The sequence below is a fragment of the Tetrao urogallus genome, assembly GCF_951394365.1.
Source record: "Tetrao urogallus genome assembly, chromosome: 1".
Lineage (NCBI taxonomy): Eukaryota > Metazoa > Chordata > Aves > Galliformes > Phasianidae > Tetrao > Tetrao urogallus.
In genome coordinates this window covers 50,585,677-50,605,717 of record NC_136813.1, presented here as the reverse complement: position 1 = coordinate 50,605,717, position 20,041 = coordinate 50,585,677, and the positions used below count along the sequence as shown (strand labels likewise).

Here is a 20,041-nt window from a genome sequence, read left to right as displayed (position 1 = left end):
TGCTTAATTGTATAATCAGTTCTGATAACTAAATGGTTAGAAGTACAGTAAAGGTAAATTAAAAGTCTAGCTGATGTCCAGATGTAGAATTTGGTTGAAAATTCTGTGAATTCAAATCCTAATCCCAAGAAAACATGTGGCCAAATAAGCAGATAGAGAAGATGAATGTTCTGAAATCACAAAAGACCTCAGTGCAAATTGAACAGTGTAAGACCATCTTCCAAAGTCCAGTGTCTGGGCTTTCTGCAACACACCACAGCACAACTTCAGGGGCACTTTAAGTAGAACAACAACAACAACAAAGGCATTATAAGGTAAGAGATTCCATATTTCTGTGTCTACACCTTAGAAAAACAACAACAAAAGCAATATGGTAATTTTTTATTATGTTACATATTAAAAGGAATAAAATAGTCACAGATTGGCATCAATTATAGTAAAAATATAAAGTCTCTTAAAGTTTTGCTGACTGTCTACTAAAACATTCAACATCCAGAGTTTAGGATATTTATGGATTTTGGAAACCTCCCCAGTTCTCCCCTATTTGCTTTCCTGAGTAGTGGCAACAACAGCTACCAAGTCTCGGGCAGATTTTGTTCCCATCTGGTACCTTTCCCTCTGCAGTATGACCTGGGACATTTCCCTCCATTCCTGCTGCTGGAGTCCTCTGGCTGTTCTCAAACACACAGGCTTTCTGCAAGTTGCACATTTCACTGCAACACACAGTGACTGACTGCACTCTGCAGAAGGTTACAATTAGAAACACTTGGGTAATTACCTAGATGAGCTGTTGTACACCTCTGAATCTGCCTTTTGTATTCTCAAGAACAAATTGCAGACTCCAATTCTTGAGAGCCCCTGCAGCTGCATGTAAGTAAATAAATAAAAATCACTTTTTCTGACAAATGATTCAGCGTTTAAGAAAATAAAAACAGCTGCACTGTGTTAGACCAAGGTCCATCCAGCCAGTATCCTGTTTCCAAAAGCAGTCAGCAGTGAATGCCTAGGGAGTAGTGTAAGAACAAGGAAACCATTTAATGATATATATTGAAAATATTTTTCACATATCCTTGATGGAAAACAGAGGTGGAATTTTGACAGAAGTGGGAGAAAAAAACTAAAGAAAACAAAGTCTGACACACACACCCTGTGCAAAAGCATGAAGCATTCCTTTCAAAATAAAAAGATAATTGAACAGAAGATAAATTTTATGATTTCCCTTTCCTTCCTTTTTTGCCCACAGGAGCAAGAGAAAAGCAGAATCTCACTTGATGTTCACAGAGACAGTGTATGCACATATTGGTGCACCTCAGTGACCAGACTTTTTGAGAACCTTTGACTATGAGTGTTAATGGCTTTTCTCTTGGGAAACGGTCCTTGCAGAAATGTACAGCTAGGCATTTACATCGTGATATCACAGCTGAGAGCTCTCAAGCTACTTAAATGAATGGATTTTCTCTTTTAAAAGTGCTCCATGAAGTATGTGCATCAGCTGGAGGGGAAGTCTGTTCCACTTAATTCCACAGGTACTGGAACAACCATGGTCTAGGCAACCTGGGCAGCCTGGTCTAGTACTAAATGGGGAGGTTGGTGGCCCTGCCTACGGCAGGGGGGTTGGAGATTCATGATTCTTAAGGTCCCTTCCAACCCGGGCCATTCTGTGATTCTATGATTTAGTCTGCATGCTAGAAACATGTAAATTGGACTGAGTTTACAAAGGTACAGAAAATGTGGGGACAGTGAAATGCCCCATGAAATCAACTGGAAGTTTATTACAGACTTAGTGGGACACACAATCAGTCCCAGGAGAAGTCATCTGTGGAGACACAGGCTGGAGGGGCTATAAAGTCACAGATGCAGAAAGCAACTGCTTTGATTACACTGTTAAGCTTCATCTGTCCGGGACACCACATCTGTGTTTTTCAGAAGCTCCAGCTAAGCAAACGAAATGTGACGATGACTTTTTCTCTCATGGTGAATCTCTGCTTGCAGTGCTGTGTGTGCTTCTGACCACCAGCATTCAAAAAAGATGGATTTGGTCTGGAGCAGGCAGAGGCGAGGGCTGCCAAGGTGACTCAAGGAAAGGGAAGACTGTCTTACAAGCGGAGAAATAGAGCATAGCGGTTTTTTGGCTTAGTAAAACAAGGTCTGAGGAGGGATTTGACTGTCTGCAGTGAATGTCCTCAGAGGAGCTGGGATGATGGCAGGGATAATGGGAAGGAGCAATGCAATTGCTTAAGCTACAAAATAACAGTAGCATTCAATTAAACAGAGGTTAATACAGAAGTAAATAAATCCACACCGGAAAAGAGAAGGTGGTATACTGAGTAGAGAAGTTATAGGAAAATCTCGTGATGGAAGCAGAAAAACGCCTTCCAAAACCCCCACTCATTTTTAGGATGGAAATCAGTGACTGATTACTGAAGAGGCAACATGGTTGCAATAACAAATGGCACAGGAAGGTCTGATTTACACAGCTCCCTCAAAACCATATTTCCAACCTGTCATTAATACAGTAAGTATTTGTAGGAATGGTGCCAGGGATCCAGAAGCAGGAGCCCTTGCTCAATAGAGTTAAGCAAAGCGCCAGTCATGAAACACTTTACCTGGTTGCTTAAGGGAAAACCTTGGCTGAGAAGCAGGTGAGGCCAGGTAAACTGAATGTTATATCACAGTAGTTGATATCTGTTAAAAAATATAAATAAACTATCCACATTAATGGTTTTTTGAGCCTCTGATTTCACACTGAAAAGCTACATTGGAGATAGAGATTAAAAATGGCAAGGAAGGAACCCACTCAGTTGTTACTTTCTGTCTTTCAAATGATAGAATTTACAGCTATAGGAAACCTCAACAAAGGATTACAATTCTTCACTCAGAAGCTAAGACAAGATTACATCAAGCTTCAGTAGATACCCTAATATGAAAACAAAAATACAGAATGCTTGACAGGTTTTGAGAATCTCTGGCTTGCAATGCTTTTAAAAAAGCTGGAAACAGCTCCTTATGGGAACCTCCTGCAGAGCAAGTCAGGCTACATGGTCATTTGTGCAGCACCAGGCTGTTAGTGTGGCTATGGGGCTGCTGGGCAATGCCCCTCGCATCAGAGGCTCTGCAGGCTGCCTGCCTCCATTTTGGGAAGCCTGCATCTAAATGCCCAGGTCAACAACTCAGAAGGGAGACACCTTAGGTACTATGTCTAGGGAATATTCTCCACCAACATCAGCATCCCAACCTCCATTTCAACTACCACATTCCTAGAGGTAGACAAAGGTCCCTTCTCTAAGCTGGAGAAGCAACCACCAAAGCTCTTACTTCCTCTTAACTCTATTGCTTCAAACTAATTTACTGTTTGAGTGGCAGGAACCCACAGGTAAACTGCTTTTGTGCTGCAGGAGTGACATGCATTCTAGATCTACCAACTCTAATGCACAGAACTTGCTAGATGTTCTGTATACGTGTGTATCTATCTATCTGTCTAGGTGTTTGACACATCCACAGACTCCCATGTGACCAGTAAGATGCACTACAGACATAACCACTCCTAGATATTGCAAAATATTATATTTTCACCCATGAGCATTGACGGGTGTGATCTGTATTTCCAAGACTTGTAACTATTTATGACTTTGTACTTACAATGCCTCTTCTGTGAACAAAAAAGTCTGTGGTTTTTTCCAGCTATGTCCATTATTGTTATCACTCCCTTTTAACCTTGAACGGTTTCTACTTCTAAAAGCCAAAGAGGTAAGTAAAAAAATCAACAGAGCTACATCTCTTTTACAAAAGGGAAAACAAAGGCATGAAGGTATTAAACAATTTGCGTCAAACAGCAGCACAACATGTCAAAAGCTGACATTTAAAGAAACATCTTATAATTCCCAAGGTTATCTGCTATCCAGAAGAGATCTGCTGTGAAGTGAGTAGTCTCTGTAAACTGCAGATCCAAGACTGTCCCTACCCCAGCTCAAAAAAGGCAGACAAATATTCTGGACACAGACATTTGCTTAACATAAAGATCCGTTCTTAAAAAGATTCTGATTCCTCACTCACTAAGCTTAAGATCAGTGCAAAACATGGCCATACCAACAGCAGATCTGAAACTAAGAAAATGCTTTAAAAATACTGTAAATTTTACACAGACATTAACAGAGGTCTGCAATGCATCATCAGACAAATGCTGCCGTGTAAAGAAAACAAGAAGAAATCACTTTAGGAAATTATAATCAAATAAAATGTTAAAGTTACTGCATTTATACTGATAAATTATGGATATCTATTTAAACCAGGGTCTTAACTGCATTCAGTATGCACATAAAAATGCAAAGTCATATGAAAGTATATATCAAAGCAATCAGTTTTCATAGTGATTCTGCAGATACCATATCAGAAAGCTTCAGCCCTGCCTTCAAATCATTTCAGGTCTGTTTTAATTTTTCTTTGTCTAAACAACGAATTTTTATTCTGCATGATGCTGATTTCCCAGTTGGTTGAATTAAGTACCTGAACCAAAGAACATGCAGTAGCATCACAATATACTCTCAACTTCAGCATTCCTGTGCTCCCCATGCCTGCTAGTTCTTACCCTCATAACAAAAAGCACACATTTTAGGGGAAAGTTCTTTCACTCCTCATGCAACAGCAGCACACAGTCCTACAGGCAGCTTTCCCCTTTCTACGTACTTCTGTTATTCTTACAAATGCTGCTGAAAAATCAGCAGTGTTTTGCACAAGGTGTTGTCCCCTCTATGGACCCTCATGCCACACAGAGCGATGCATCAAACCGAGGTTAGGGCTCAGCACAGCCTAAGCTGGGGCAGAGCTGCTTTGGCCATGTCACTCTCCTCCTCTGGGCTGCTCTGTTCAGATCTCATCTCAGGTGATATAGCTGTCTGCAATCACAAGCACGCTGGGATCGACAAAAAATGCTAGGTATATCACTTAATTAACTTCTGTTGAACTGAGCTAAAAATCAATTCACCATCAATTCTCTATGGCCTCTGAAGAAGCAACGTGTTTATTAACTTACTGCACTACCTTTCCATTTGATATTTCCAAGTCTATATCAATAAGTAAACACACTAAACAGAATCTGGACACATATATTTTATGAATTAACTTGCTACCTAATTAGGTAATGACAGCATTTCTCATTTCACATAACAAACCTGCTGCCTGTTTTCGCACCCCCCGTTTTCATGTGCATCACCAAATCAAAGCACACAATGATACTATTGACTCAGATCACAGCAGACCTTTTTGCAACATCCAGGGTTGAAAGAAAAATAACTACATAGAAAGAAGAGCCATATTCAAATAACTAATAATAAACTCCCTTGCTCATTAAACACATTACATATATCGTAACAGCTGGCATGCTGAAATATCCAATAAAGGAAAACCTGCTTATAGCATTGTTGGTGCTTCAGGGAAAGCTGGCTAAATGTATTTTTTATAATAGTACTTGTTTAAAAGACCATCTGTGCATGGAACAGTAAGCACTTAGCTGTACCGCAAAAATACCAAGTTTGAGGGAAGAAAAAAGACACACAAATAGTTCTTAGGCCAGCCCTAAGTAATGCCAAAGACCAGCCTATTCCTGCTCTGGGACACAGGAAAAGGTGTGGAGATCTAAAAATGAGATGTAAAGTGCTCAGGACCAAATGGCATACGGTACTTCTATGAAGAACTGCTACCTCTGCTCCCAGGACATTTCATTCTTTCTGCATCCAGTGGTTGCCTGAAGTAAAGCTGCACAAAGAAATCAAGCAGTAGAGATGGTCACTTCAAACCCCCCTCCTTCCAAAAAAGCTCTAACCACGAAGTCTATAGAGCTGCACCTTATTTTGCTTTCTCTTGCTGCCTTTAACGAATTTGTTGTTCCTGCACACTAGCCAGCTTCAGAAAGGTGCGTTGATGCTGACCCCCACCTACCACCAGGGATCCTCTTGTTGCCTTGTATACCCATCTAAAATGAGACCTAAGTCTGTATTGCTAATGGAAATTTCCTTCTTGCTGAAGAATAAGAAGTAATGGCAAGTCCCAATGACTCAATAAGATAAATCTGATATTTGAAAAGGTCAAGAAAGGAAAATACCATGAGTACTAAACTTGAAAAGTAAGTTGAGGCTAAAGATTAGAAGCTGTTGCAGAGGACTCCATGCAGCTGCTTCCCAGTAAAAAGACTGTATTTAAACAGACAGCTCTGTGAGCACTGGGACAAACCAAGGTGGGGATTTTACACGTTTGATGGCAAATCCCCAACCTGACTTCCATGTGGTTAACTGAGTTTTAAGAGTCTCCTGTACTCTCTGGGAACAAGAAGTAAGCTCCAACCAACACCGTTTCTTTCATTTGGGAGGGTCTGTAAGTCTCTCTCTCTTTCTCCCCCCTTCTTTTTGGCTCCTTATTTTCACAAAACTTGTAGGAACTTAATTATCCTTGAGACTACAATCTCTTTGTCAAACTTGGCTGAATTTGGCCAGTGGGTTCAAAAGTGAACGGGGAGGAGGGAAAGAGGGGCAGTTTGATCGCATAAGCCTCATTTCCTCAAGAATCCAGGCTACAAACAATTATAGCCAGAAGGTTCAATTAAAGAAAGGGAACCGCAGAGTTTCCCTGCACTTCTAACACAGACCGGTTCATGCATACTGATCAGCCAATGCTGCTCTCAGTGAAGTAATGAGTGCTTTGCAGCAAATTAATGTTTGTATTGATTTATATTGCAGACTGTTGCAGGCTGGAACTTCAGAGCATAAACACGTTCAATACACAGCACAAAATCACCTTCATACAAATACTGACCTTTACAGATGCACACAGATGCTGCATCTCCATATCTATAACCGCATACCTCAATCTCTGCACATGCAAATCCCATGTCTTCATTTCTAGTAACACTGGCACAATCATATTGACTAGCACTAGGAAGCACAAAGGTAAGATGCATTTTAGGGAGCAATAAGCATTTTTGTGACACTATCAAATCCGCTAACTTAGGAAAATTGTCACTAACATAGTCTTCGTAAAGCAAATAGTTTCTCTTTGTTTTATATTACAAGTCAGCTATGTGTTGCTACATCTGATGGTACTTGACACATGGTCACATCTGTGATAAATGTGAAGTGATGGAGAATTATGCTCCCAGGGAGTAGAGTTTGGTTTTTCAAACTTTCTTGGTTTTTCAAACGCATAGACCATGTCCTAGTTAATTTCTAGTTTTAAAATCTTCATTAAGGAGAAGTCGATTTAAATTTGCAAACGATTGCCCATCTTATTTTTAAATGGACTGAGTTCACTGTCATAACATCCCTATGCCTAGAAAGATTTTCCTTCTTGTCACAGATAGCAGAAGAGACTAGTTACATGGGTTGCATTTATTTCAAGTTAATGAGTTTAAATTAGCTGATAACATTACTAATGGTGAACTGTAAGTACGTGCTGAAATGTTTCCTCCCTTGCTTGCTTTGGCTGCCAACATTCTGCTACAGAACACGTTTTTTTTCTGGCCTTAGCCTATATCCCAATTTTCCTTTCAGTCAGGTCATCACTGAGACAAATGCACTGTACATCACAGAATCACAGAATGGCCAGGGTTGGAAGGGACCTCAAGGATCATGAATCTCCAACCCCCTGCCACACGCAGGGCCACCAACCTCCCCATTTCATACTAGACCAGGCTGCCCAGGGCCCCATCCAACCTGGCCTTGAACACCTCCAGGGACGGGGCATCCACAACCTCTCTGGGCAGCCTGTTCCAGCACCTCACCACTCTCTGTAAAGACCTTCCCTCTGACATCCAACATAAACCTTCTCTCCCTCAACTTAAAACCATTTCCCAGCATTTCCCATTTACGTCTTTTTACTCAAGGCAATCAGCATCACAATCTCAAGTTAGTAGAGCAGCTAATGCTGCCTCCTGAGAAGGGTTTCAGTCAGTTGCCATAGAGAAGTCAGCAGAACAATTTGGAGCACACTGAGACATTCCAGACTTCTGCGCAGTGCCAACAGATATGACACACTCTTCTGATATGTCACTGGAAAGCCATCAAGAACACTCTAGGGCATCTCAAATAGCATGAGGTTCCCCTGTTGTGGCCAAAAACCAAACCCAAAGATCTAGTCCTTTCCATTGCAAATAATTATACATTAATTTTATAGTGATGGCCTGATCTAGAAAGGGATCTTAGAATAAAGGGCATTGAATGTCTCTAAAAATTCACATCTAGCTAGGAAAGCTGCTTATGTGAAGTCATTTACTTGGCTGAGGGTGGGTGCTGGTGGAACCATTCAAGAGCAGCCACTGTGGCTTAGTCTAGCGTCTGACATGCTGGATTTTCATTTTTGGCTCGCTTTGAACCAACAGAAGAGGTCCTAGCAGCTCCATTCACAGCTTAGCCAAGCAGTTCTTTTGGCTATTACTTATCTACACAATTGCCACCAGACTGACAGTAATACAACACATGAAATGGTACATGAACCTATTAACAGAAGCATCCTTGCAGAATGCTCAACTCAAGGCCCCAGCTGAATTTCAAATAAAAGTAAATAAATTAGTGTTTTACAGAGTTCAGAAACTGTCTATCCTATGGCACATGGAAGTGAGGTAGAAGCAGCAGAGCTGATGGGCTGCTAGCCCAAGCCGTCCATCCAGCTGCAAGGACAGAGCACATGGATTCCCTCTCATTTAAACCACTTTAATCTGAGGGGAAGTAAGGACTGAAAAGTTGGAATGCCTCATGAAAAAGGGTGTAACTCCAATACAGTGATGCTACAAAGCCATCTTTCAGTTAGTAGCATGGCACTGCACAGGGTACTGGTGTATAGCAATGCTTGAGCTTGTAGGTTCACAGCTGCCAACACAAAGCAGGATGGCCCCACTGGCACGTTAAGTCATCGGTGCTTCACTGATGCAGCTACCTCTGTCATACATCATGCTGTTTTCCATTGGACATCTACTTCCTTCACTGATCAATGATTTGTCTTTTTAAGCACTGGGGCCTTCAGACTTTGAGAAAATTGTTCATAACACCTTGCCCTATGGCTCATGGACAAAGTAGATGAGACGACTGTTTTTTTTTCACCATTACTATTTTTTTCCTTGCTTTGGCCAAGACCTTGCAGGAATCTAATCCCAGGTGTCACAATATGCTCTCAGCCACCAGAAACAACATATTGTTGTGGAAAAAAACAGTCACACATGATTTCCTCTTGAATTTCAGTTGTGGGACTGATGCCTCACACCAGCCTTTCAACACTAAGTTCCAACATCTCTAAAATGATAACAGCTTTCCTTTTTTTTTTTTTGCAGTGGGTTTCCAATGCAATCCACCTCCTCAGAAGCAAGGTGCCAGTCTTTGTGTGAGATGTGAGTTAGGAGAGAGGGATGGCTGTCAAGTGGACGTGCAGATAAATAGTCTTGTCTGATCTTTTGCTATTAAACTTATCTTTCCAGTCTTGTGGAAGTCTTTAACAGGAACATAGGTCTACCAGGCTTTTACATCAGGAAGCTCCCCGCATCTGACCACAACCCTGTATTTTGTATTGATAAAGCACTCCAAGTGTAACAGCTTGGGAAGAACAGCTGACTCCTGAGCTGAGAGAAAGCTGCATTCTGTGGGCCAAGAGAAAAAAAAAAAAAAAAAAAAAAGAGAGTAGGTGGGAAGACCTGGAGAGAGCAAGCCTGCAGGAACAGTGACCTGAGTTAATAAGGAGTGTGGGGGAGGAGTGGGCAGCAAGCAATTGCTCTTGTGTTCAAAATCCTAGTGATGGGATGAGTCAGAGACTGATTGAATTATGCCTTCACTACACCCACAGACCAGTTATTATAAAGCTTAGGGGAGCACGGGTTGGTGCAGCAACAATAACTGCATGGAGAATTAGTGGGTATATGAAAGACCCCCAAGAGCATGAGAATCTGAAGAACATCTGCCCTTCCACACAATGTTTCCTGCAGCTCTTACCAGTCTGCCTACTTGCTCCTCGTCATGCAGGCTGAGATTGAAAACTGAATGGCAGCTGTGCCTGAGATAAACGGGTATGGCAAACTACCTGGGAATATTCTTTGTCAGCCTTTGCTGGGGCTTCCGGAAAAAGCAAGCTCCAGGAATTAACTCAAGCCAGCACGGTCAGCAACCAGGAACTACGAAGAGAGTAATGTGGGTCCCTCAGGAAAACGTGATTCACTGAACAAGAAGATATATTTGTACTACATCCTTCAGCTACTGTTCTTTAACTGCCTTTTCCTTCAACCTTTATTGTTTCTGTTGCTCATTCTCCTCCCCAGGCCATAGGACCTGCTCAGCAAGTTCTACCACAGTGAAAGCTGCCAGTAAACACTCACTAGCTCATGCGGGTGGCAAAAACAGGCCCAAGGAGGCACAAGCTGTTGCAACTGGTCTTCTGGATACAAAAGGCTTCTGCTCTGATCACAGCAAAGCTCAATGATGACCAGGGAAGTTCCCACACCCTCAGAGCAAATGAGGGTCTGGGTAGCTCAGTTATCAAACAGCCCAACTGGGTTGATACCAACTGATATCAAATTAAAGCAAAGTGCTGGACTTCAGCAGCTCTGCTGGTAACACAGGGTAATAGTGATGGTCTGGATAACTTCACGCTCACAGTACTGTTGCTATGAGAGACAAACAAAGAAACAAAACAAGGCCCGAAGGAAACACCTGTTCTTTCTACAAGACAGCACTGCCTACACAGGGAACTGGTTCAGCTTCTGTGTTTTTCACAGCTCCAGTTTGAGGGCAAAACTCTCACTCCAGAAGCGCTGGTAACAGGTCAGGATTTCCTCCATTCTAGCCACTGTGCTGCTGCTGTCCCTGCACTGCAGCCCTACTCACGCAGGCTTGGGCTTCGGACTGTACAGGTCCTGTGTTAGCCATGGGCGGCAACAGTGCAGGGCTGTGCCTCTGGACTTTACTCTGAAGCAGAGGAGAAATGTTCTTCTTCTTCAAGAGGCAAAATCTGGCGAAGGACAGGGCCTGTGCTGCAGTGAATGACCATCCAGCCAAGTTCACGAGTTTTTAAGTGTGTCTGTGCAGTGCTTCAACTTGTTGGTTTTTGGCCATACCTTTAGGTAAGCCAGCACAGCTTGCATGGAGACAGCTAGGTGAATGTAGGGGAGGGAGGCAAACAGAAAAAAAAAAGGTTTCAAGGAACTTGTAGGTGTTGGGAGGAGTAAAGGAATTAAAACTGGAATCTAAAAACAGAGGGTTTTGCAGAAAACAAATAAGAACAATGACTGACAAGGCAGGAATAACTGTGAGTACCTGAACACAGAGATAGAGTACCTTCAAAAAGATATTTTCCTTTCTTAAACTCCACTGAACCTTAATTTACACCGGATTTGAATGCAGTTCTTTTTTTCTCCTTTGGATCATCTCTAACAAGTTATGTGGATGAATGACTGATTACTTGAACAAAGACAAAAAGACAACACAGGTGTGGCAGAAAATAGGACTGGATGCAACCATCTCTTTCAGCAGCAGCTCTCAGTTACATGGGTACGGTGCAACACGAAGCTATACCTAAATTCTCAGGAAAAACAGCAACATAATCAGATGCAACATCTGAACTTTATCTTGAGCCACAAAGCTCAAAAAAAAAAAAAAAAAAAAAAAAAAAAAAAAAAAAAAAAAAAAGCAGGGTCTTTGCAACTGTATTTTCAGGGGCAAGATTTTAAGTTATGTATTTACTCTCAAAATACTACCTTTGAATTCACTTTAGAGATGCATACTCTCTCCAGAGGGAAGCTAGAGGAAAAAAAATAAAATAGATTTATCCTGAGGATAATTCCTAGCAAGTTCTCTTCTGCTGCTGCAGTATGAGACCTAGGAGGTATCAAATGAAACCAAGAGGTTTGCAATGAACGGCAGATCATTTGCTGCAGCTCTGCGTAATGAAGTTGTGCAAGCCCTTGCTGCAGCATGTTGTGTGTGCTGAAGGTATATGTGGTTCAACAAACAGCAGGACAAATCCAGGGGAAAGATGTTAAGCAAGAAGTATTAAGTACAGGCAGATCGTATCTGGCTCTCAAAGTCCCTGAGCAGCAGACCAATGGCAGCTACAAGAGCACTCCAGGAGGCCATTACATGCTTGTATGCCTCCTCTTAAACTTACACTACTGGCCCTTCCACATCACTAAACAAGGCTTTGGTCTGACCCAAGGTGGCCATGGCTATTCTAAACACGGAGGGAGCCCACAGTTACTTCTCAGTAAGCTAAAACTGGCCTTGATTTGCAGTTTCACTTCATGCCCACACTTCTTCTGCAATTCAGAGACAGGAAAGCTTCTACCAGGTGTTGCCAGACTACCTGTAACTTGTTCACATGTGGTTTTACTTTTAAAAAGCATAATAAGAAGTGACATGACTGAACCCATTGTTTTGCCTTTTACATGGATAATGCATGAAGAGAGGGGACCAGGGTTCTGAATCCTCACCTGAACAGTTTTAGGCTGCAAATTCCACATGCCCAGATCCTAAACTTACTCCATCCAACTGAAATTAGGTCACTGTGCAGCAAAGCTGGCTGAATTCACGGGCCCCAAAGGAACAAACGATGCTGTCACCCAGGAGAAATGAGTTTGCTCATTTCAGTCATTCTTCCCTTGTTGCCACCAGCTGTAGGCACAGCCCTTGAACTCACCTTGTCTTTGAACAGCGTCACACCACATAACTGTGAGTTTTAATTGTGCCAGTTAAAACACTGTGACTGCTCATTTACATGCTCTCTGGTACGGACAAAACCAGCCAGTCACTTGTGTCTATGGCACGCACCTACAATCTGTCCAGATTGCCTCAACTGCAAAGTGAGAACAGGTATCATCTACCCCACTGTGTGATAAGATCCCGATTCTTTAACATTTATAAAGCATTTAGAGATCCCTAAAAGAATTGCATAAATGCAAATGGCTAGCTGGTGCATCCTAACTGTGAGATCACTCCCTTACAGACAGCCTGCTCAGTTTACAAAGACTTTTTCCCTCCTTTTTCTAAATAAAGCCAAGTCCTTCTTACACAGATTCTTTTCAGTTTCAGATATTTCAACAAAGTAGATGGTCCTAAAATTTCTTTTTTTCCTGAAACCCTTTTAACTTGGTAAACAGTCTACTGTGTACAGCGTTCAATTACCTTTTATTCTGTAGTGCCAAATGAGACCAGATAGGCATGTTCTTAAAAGGCTTTCATGAAAATGCAAATGAACAGTTCACACTAGTCTGCTGGCTCAGTAAATAGAACAGCTCAATGTATTTAGACACTAGTAAATAGATTAGAAAAAAATACAAAAAAATGCAACTCTAGCCGTCAAAGTGCTTTCATTTTCTTGTTGCCACCATAAAATTTGCAGTGACAGTATCTTTAAGATATCTCCTCTGTTGTCTATAGTAGCTTAGACAGTGTATCCTTCTAGTAGTTGGCAGAGAAGTTATAAATCTGAGTCAAGAGAATTCAGACTGTAATTTAAAAGCTAGACTTGCCTGAGAACACGAGAGTCTGCTCCTGCTGTAATGCACATGAACATATTTTTACCTGCCAAGCTTCTCCCCTCTTTCTCTCATAGGCATTACTATTCATTTTAATGTTTTATTATTACTATTTTTTAAATACAGCACAGTTCTGCATGTTCTCGTCCCTAGAGATTATATTATATATTAATATTCCTCTTAAAGGATTTTGTTCTTTACCACTAGCAGGACAAGTAAGTCTTTAAAACAGGTTTGCTTGCTTGCAATGTTGAACTTGGAGGTCTCTGCATGTGATATATGAAGTGTTATATATCCAGGTTCTTCACTTTTGAAGATTTAAGCTGCTTGAACTGAGCAAGAATATGAAAACACAAACAGAGAAGTTCCTGAAATTGAAACTTCCCCTTAAATAGGCCTCATCACAAGACCCAAAATCACTGCAGCATCCAAAGGGAAGCAACAGTCCCAGAAAGGCTTCAGTATGGTTTAAGGCAGCAGACAAGGCTCTGACTGGCAGAGCTTCTTCAGTAGCTCGCTGCTTTCCTGTCCACTGGCAAAGGCTCTGGGCTTCATCATGTAAATATGCCTTAATCCATGTCAGCCACAGGCAACTGGATTAGCTGGGAGCCACTTTCATCCGGATGTTAAACTAGTGGGAGCCACTTGCCTGGTTCAATTTCAGGTGCTGCACTAGCTGGCAGAGCAGCGAAGGCTCCTGCTGGAAGGAGCCCAGATGCTGGAGGCAACGCTATCTGTGAAGGGTTAATGGGTGCTTATCTACTGACTGCTGCACCAGTGCCTACAGGAATAACAGGAACGATCCCCTGCACAACCCCCAAAGTACTCTCTGTAGTTCAGGCCAGGCTCTGTCTTCAACCAAACAAAAAATGCCAAACCCTATCTCAGAAGCCCATGTGGCAGGAGCTGGCATCAGCAAGTTTCTGGCCTGCAATTGAACCAGGCTCATTAGTCCTGAGCTATTTCTGTCTAGCCTGGAGCATTTCACAGATGAAGGATATTCAGAGCCTAGACAGTGAGCATTTTGGATCTGAAAAACTGCAATCAGTCCGAGGGGCGGTTGTTGCAAATTTTTCTGGGTTTAAAGCCAAGTATTACTAGGACAGGTTTTCAGAGTCAAAAATGCTTTCTGAGTTAAAAGCAAACAATGTTCTCTACATTCTATTGACTCTTTACTTGGAACCAGCAGACCTACAAATAGATCCCTTTAATATGGGAAAACTTGGATTCTGATACAGTCCCATTACTCCAGAAGCCTGGACCTAAGGCCATGGCATGATTCCTGCAGAAGCAGCAGAGCTCTGCTGGTACCCACAATTGGTCCCTTCTGACAGCAGCAACTGCAACAACTTTGTTTCAACCACAGTCAATTTCCCAGCCTGGTGTACTGCACAACCACAAGACAGCGATGGGAGCACAAAGAAGGATGTGGTGCAGCCCAGAGTTGAGCATCCCTTGGCTGCGATTATTTCCTCTCTTGACACCAGCTTTTAGTACCTTTAACCAATCACAAGGCTACAGGCAGACAGTGAAATTGCTTCTGGTCACAAAATCACAGAACTGTTGAGGTGAGAAGGCCACCTGCTCCAGCAGCACCACCCAGAGTAGCATGCCCAGGCCCACGGCCAGGTGGCTTCTGGAGAGCTGCAGGGAGCCTGTGCCAGTGCTCCGGCACCTGCACAGCACAGCACTGCTCCTCGTTTTCATAGGGAGCCTCCTGGGCTGCAGAATGTGCCCACGGCCTCTTGTCCTGGCACTGGGAACTGCTGAACAGAGTCTGGCTCTGTAGTCTTTGCACCCTTTCTTCAGGTACTTCTAGACATGGGTAAGATCCCCCCTGAACCTTCACTCCAGGCTGAGCTCCCCCAGGCTTCCTTGGCCTCTTGTCAGAGGAGAGGTGCTCTAGCCCTCTTGTTATCTCTGTAGGCTTCTGCTGAACTGTCCAGTGGCTCCATGCAGGTTCTTCAACAGTCTTATCCAGCTGTCACCCACAGACACCACACTGCTCCCTCTCCTGTCCCAGATAACCAGAAGGAAGAACACATCCAGAGGGTGCATGCTCTTTCTCTGAAAGTGGACCGTTATGATTTGTGGTTCAAGGACAGCCACAGCCCGAGTGCTGTATCTTGTGTCTGACTGATTTCTTATAGAGGTGCTGTAGCTGCAAGGCACCACATAAATGCAATATATACCTCAATCTTAGACTAAAAAAATCCTGTTTCTTCTCTGGGTAGGAAGATATTTATCCAAAGACACTCAGCTTACTCACTGTTATTTATTTTTACAGCAGATGCACCAAACCAAGACAGCAAAAATGCTAAGTCTCCAAAGCTCTGGCTATTATACAAATAAATTCTAAATAATTGCCCGCATTAAAGTATGGCTCAGTGTTCAGTAAAGAAAACAGCTTCTGTTTTTTTTTAATTAAATTCTGATTTTATCTATAACTCTGGACTGTTTATTTACATAAAATGTTATCCCGCCTGTTGAATTCCAAAGAGTTATTCTGAAGCCATATGACCAACGCCAGCATTTCAGGAAGCCGCGCCATCAGATAGATTTATGTGGCTAGCAACAGCAGCCTCTCCACCAACAGTATAAACAAATTGAGCTATCTGGACACATTCTTGCCATACGTGCATCAATTTACAAACACCCTTTGGAATAATGCAGATAACGGATTCGGGATACTCGCTGACAACAGCCTCGAGCCATGCAGTTTCAGCGATTCCTGAAAGCCCTCCATGTATTGAAGGTTGGGCTCTGACTGATGCTGAGCTGCGCAGACATTATCAGCCAGCTTGCAGCGGTCAGCAGAAGGAAACCTGAGCCTCTGCATCTGTGGTTTCAGGCCGCAATTGGGCGTCTTGTTCCGATCCCATCTTTACTGGCAATTTGATCAAATGAGCTTGACAAACACAGCACAGGAGGCATGGGTGCCTGCTCCCTTCTGCCAGATGCCTGGGGAGCAGAGCTACAGAGCAGAGGACAGGGCAGGGCACCTCAGTTTTGGCCCCCAGTGCCAGGTTTGGAAGTGCCAACCCATCAGAGCTGGTGCCTACTGCACAAGGACAAAAAGTGCTTGTTTGCTTTGACTTTGTTTTTAAAACGGTTTCGGACTTCTTCCCATTGAGCAATGATGCTGGTTGTCAGCAAGTTATCCACAGCAATCCCTCACTGCATTATTAATTCTGGCTGCAACACAAGTTCCATTTCTTGGGTGGTGATCATCCCAGCACAAAAGCCTGTAGCTCAAATAACTGGTGCTGGAGCCTGGGCACCCTGCAGTGTCAGGGCAAGGCGAGCAGGCAGCACAAGCATGCTTTAGCTTTGAAGATGCAGCAGCAGCCTCTTGCCCTGCCAGCCCTACTGTTATAGGATGAACACAGAGCACTTTGCCCCACATCAGGCCTCCTGCCCAGCAAGGGCAGTCATGGAAGAAGCAATAAAGCCCATTGTAACCAGTACAGCTTCATAACATCAATTCCTTTTTCTTCCAGAGAAAGAAGGGGCATACACACTCAGAGCACTGAGTTTTAGGTCAGTTGAAGTTCTCCCCAGATTTGCTTTTATCTATACAGCTACTAGGGTTATACTTCTAAACTCTGAAATTAAGACTATTGCTTTGGCACTGATTTGCCTCGTGGCCAAGTCTTCTGTTGTTTAATAACTCGTTTGGTAGGAACGATTCAGGGAATCATAAGAGTGTAAGAATGATTCTCCTCTCACACTAATCCCCTGCTTCCAAGATTATAGGGATAAAACACAAATTCAGGTTTGATGTTAGAAATGAAGAATTAAGCTATGGTCTGACCAATTTACAATCTTACAGTTCTATAAACAAACGAACACTCAAATAAAGCCTTAGTTTTAAATTAAACTTCTTTGGCAGCTTATAAACTGTTTCCTGAGCTTCTACAATGGGTAAAACATTGCATTTGAAACAATTCCACCGACTTGCTTATTTTCTATGAAAGCTACTTATTGTCCTTTTGCTGGCCCATCCATTAAGAAGAAGAAATCACCCCACTGGCAAGTGACCAACATACCAGAACATCTACAAAGACGTTGCTGCAGTTTATCGTGCAGTAATCCAGGGATTAAGGTCATTAATAGCATTCGATGTGATGACTCCAAAGGTGCTGTTCTGGTTTACAGGACAGACAGAACATAAACCCCTCACAAACACTTCCACCAAGTTACCTCTTCTAAGTCTTCAGAAGAAGAGAAAAAAAAAATCAGCACACACAGAAAAAGAGATGAGTAGTAGAGCATTTTGTATTGTAATTAAAAATTTTCAAAAGTGTAATGGAATTAAACAAATGTTTTCAAATAACGTGGAACTTTCTTCACATTCACACTGATACTGTCATAGCAAGAGCTCTCATTAAGTAACTGAAATTCCGATTTACAGAGCTGAATTTAAAAAGCAGACCAATATATTCCCCATGCCTGAAAGACAAATTGCCCCAGATTTCAAAATAGAATTTCAAATGGGTAACTTTTCCTGATCATTATTTATACACACAAAAATGTTTTTTGTCCCTCTGTTTACATGAGAATACAAGCACATCTTCACAGAAAACATCGTGTACTCCTCAAATCCCATGGGGTTATTCAGTCTTTTCAGCAGAGCAAAATATTTTTGCAAAATTTTTAAAATAGCTTTCTAAAGCATGTGTGATGTCATTAGGAGGTCACACAGACCTCATGGTCCACCAGTATAAGTACTAGATTTCCTCCACAGGAGAAAATCATAGAATAATGGAAACACACGGTTGGAAAGAACCTACAGGATCATCTAGTCCAACCATCCTCCCATCACCATTGCTACCACAAGCCTCTAAAGCATATCTCATAGCTCCTTATCCAGACACCTCTTGAACACTGCCAGGGACGGCGACTCCACCACCTCCCTGGGCAGCCATTCCAGTGCCTGACCACTCTCTGAGAGAAAAAGTTCTTCCTTATGTCCAACCTAAACCTCCTCTGATACAACTTGCGGCCATTACCCCATGTCCTGCTCGTTGCCTGGGAGAAGAGGCCAAACCCCTCTCCACCACAACCTCCCTTCAGGAAGTTGTAGAGTGCAATGAGGTCTCCCCTGAGCCTCCTCTTCTCCACACTGAACAGTCCCAGCTCCCTCAGCTGCTCCTCATAAGACTTGTGCTCCAGACCCCTCACCAGTTTTGTTGCCCTTCTCTGGACACGTTCCAGGGCCTCAACATCTTTCCCGTAGTGAGGGGCCCAAAACTGAACACAGTACTGGAGGTGCGGCCTCACCAGTGCGGAGTACAGGGGGATGATCACCTCCCTGCTCCTGCTGGCCACACTATTTCTAACGCAGGCACTCTGCATCCCTTCACTCTGTTCTAAACTTAGGTGGCTATCTATACTAACAATATGTACATAAAGAGCAACGCTATTCATTTATCTTGGAGTCTACAATACTAGGGTAAACAATCTGCCGTGTCAAAATTGAAGCAACGGATAGACTTTTCTTACTTTTATTGGTTTAAATGAAAATGTACTTTTTTTAAATAACATTTGACTCACTAGCACTCTGACAATGGCCCAGTAGTCTGCCATCATGTATTTTCATTTGCAGTGGAACAATGGTAATTTATAAAATGTAACTACAGTTGTCACACCAGCTGAAAGCAATCCTGTATCCCACAGTCATATGACATTTCAGTAAACAACATATTGACACTGGAAAAGAAAAAACCTTAGAAAGAAAGCTTTTCAGAGCTTCAATAAACAAAAGTTAAGACAAGTAACACTTGTATTAGCATACATCTTACCAAGAACAAACCACAAAATTACCTTCTGATTAGCTGTAATTCAATTTCAATTTTTGCTTACAATACAATATATCATCAACTACATTGCACATGCAATTTTCTTCCTTACCTTTAAGGAATCAAAGCAGGCAATAACTCTTCCATTTTCAACCTGGCAACTTTTAGGGGGATGTGCAAATTTGCATTCTTCATCAGAGCGTGAACAAGTTCCCCTCTGAAACTGTCTGCACACTTCTAACGTTAGCCATTTTGTATCTCGTACAGGAGCAACATTCAAAGCCATGATGAAAGGCTGATGCAGAATTTGTGTAGAATTTCGCCGTCAAGTGAATTACGCCAAAGAAATTTCCAAAGTTACTGACGAAGGAAAAAAAAACAACAAAACAAAACACCAGGAAAAAAATAATTCCAATTGAAAGAAAGTTTTTTGTTTTTTTTTTTTGAAGTGGACAATTAACGATGTCCAAGTCACACAACACTGAATAAACTGAGAAAGTTTATCGGCGAGCAGTCACTCATCAATCATTAAGTCCCACTTGTAGACTTTTGGCTGAAGAAGATCATGCTCAGGAGCATTTCTGTCTGTAAAATGTGTGGGTCTGCTGATTGTATCACTGATGCACGGGTTACAAGCACACGTCCTTCACTGCAATGGCACTCTTGGATGGAATATTAGTTCGCTGCAGGTTGCTTGCTGGTACTGATTACACAAGAAAAGCAATGCATTCATTTGTTCATGTCC

The 20,041-nt window shown here is 42.3% G+C and overlaps 1 protein-coding gene across 10 annotated transcripts in view; it reads right to left on the bottom strand.

Moving 5' to 3' along the window:
- MBNL2 (muscleblind like splicing regulator 2) overlaps positions 1-19,696 on the bottom strand; it is a gene marked incomplete at its 3' end in the record, with an annotated part of 67,025 nt that extends 47,329 nt beyond the window's left edge. For all 10 annotated transcript variants that reach the window (XM_079549294.1, XM_079549296.1, XM_079549297.1 and 7 more), the window contains exon 1: positions 19,409-19,696. In XM_079549294.1, the coding sequence (XP_079405420.1) occupies positions 19,409-19,582 (174 nt within the window). In that variant the 5' untranslated portion in view covers positions 19,583-19,696. The remainder of the gene's footprint in view (positions 1-19,408) is intronic.
- Between the last annotated feature and the right edge of the window lie 345 nt (positions 19,697-20,041).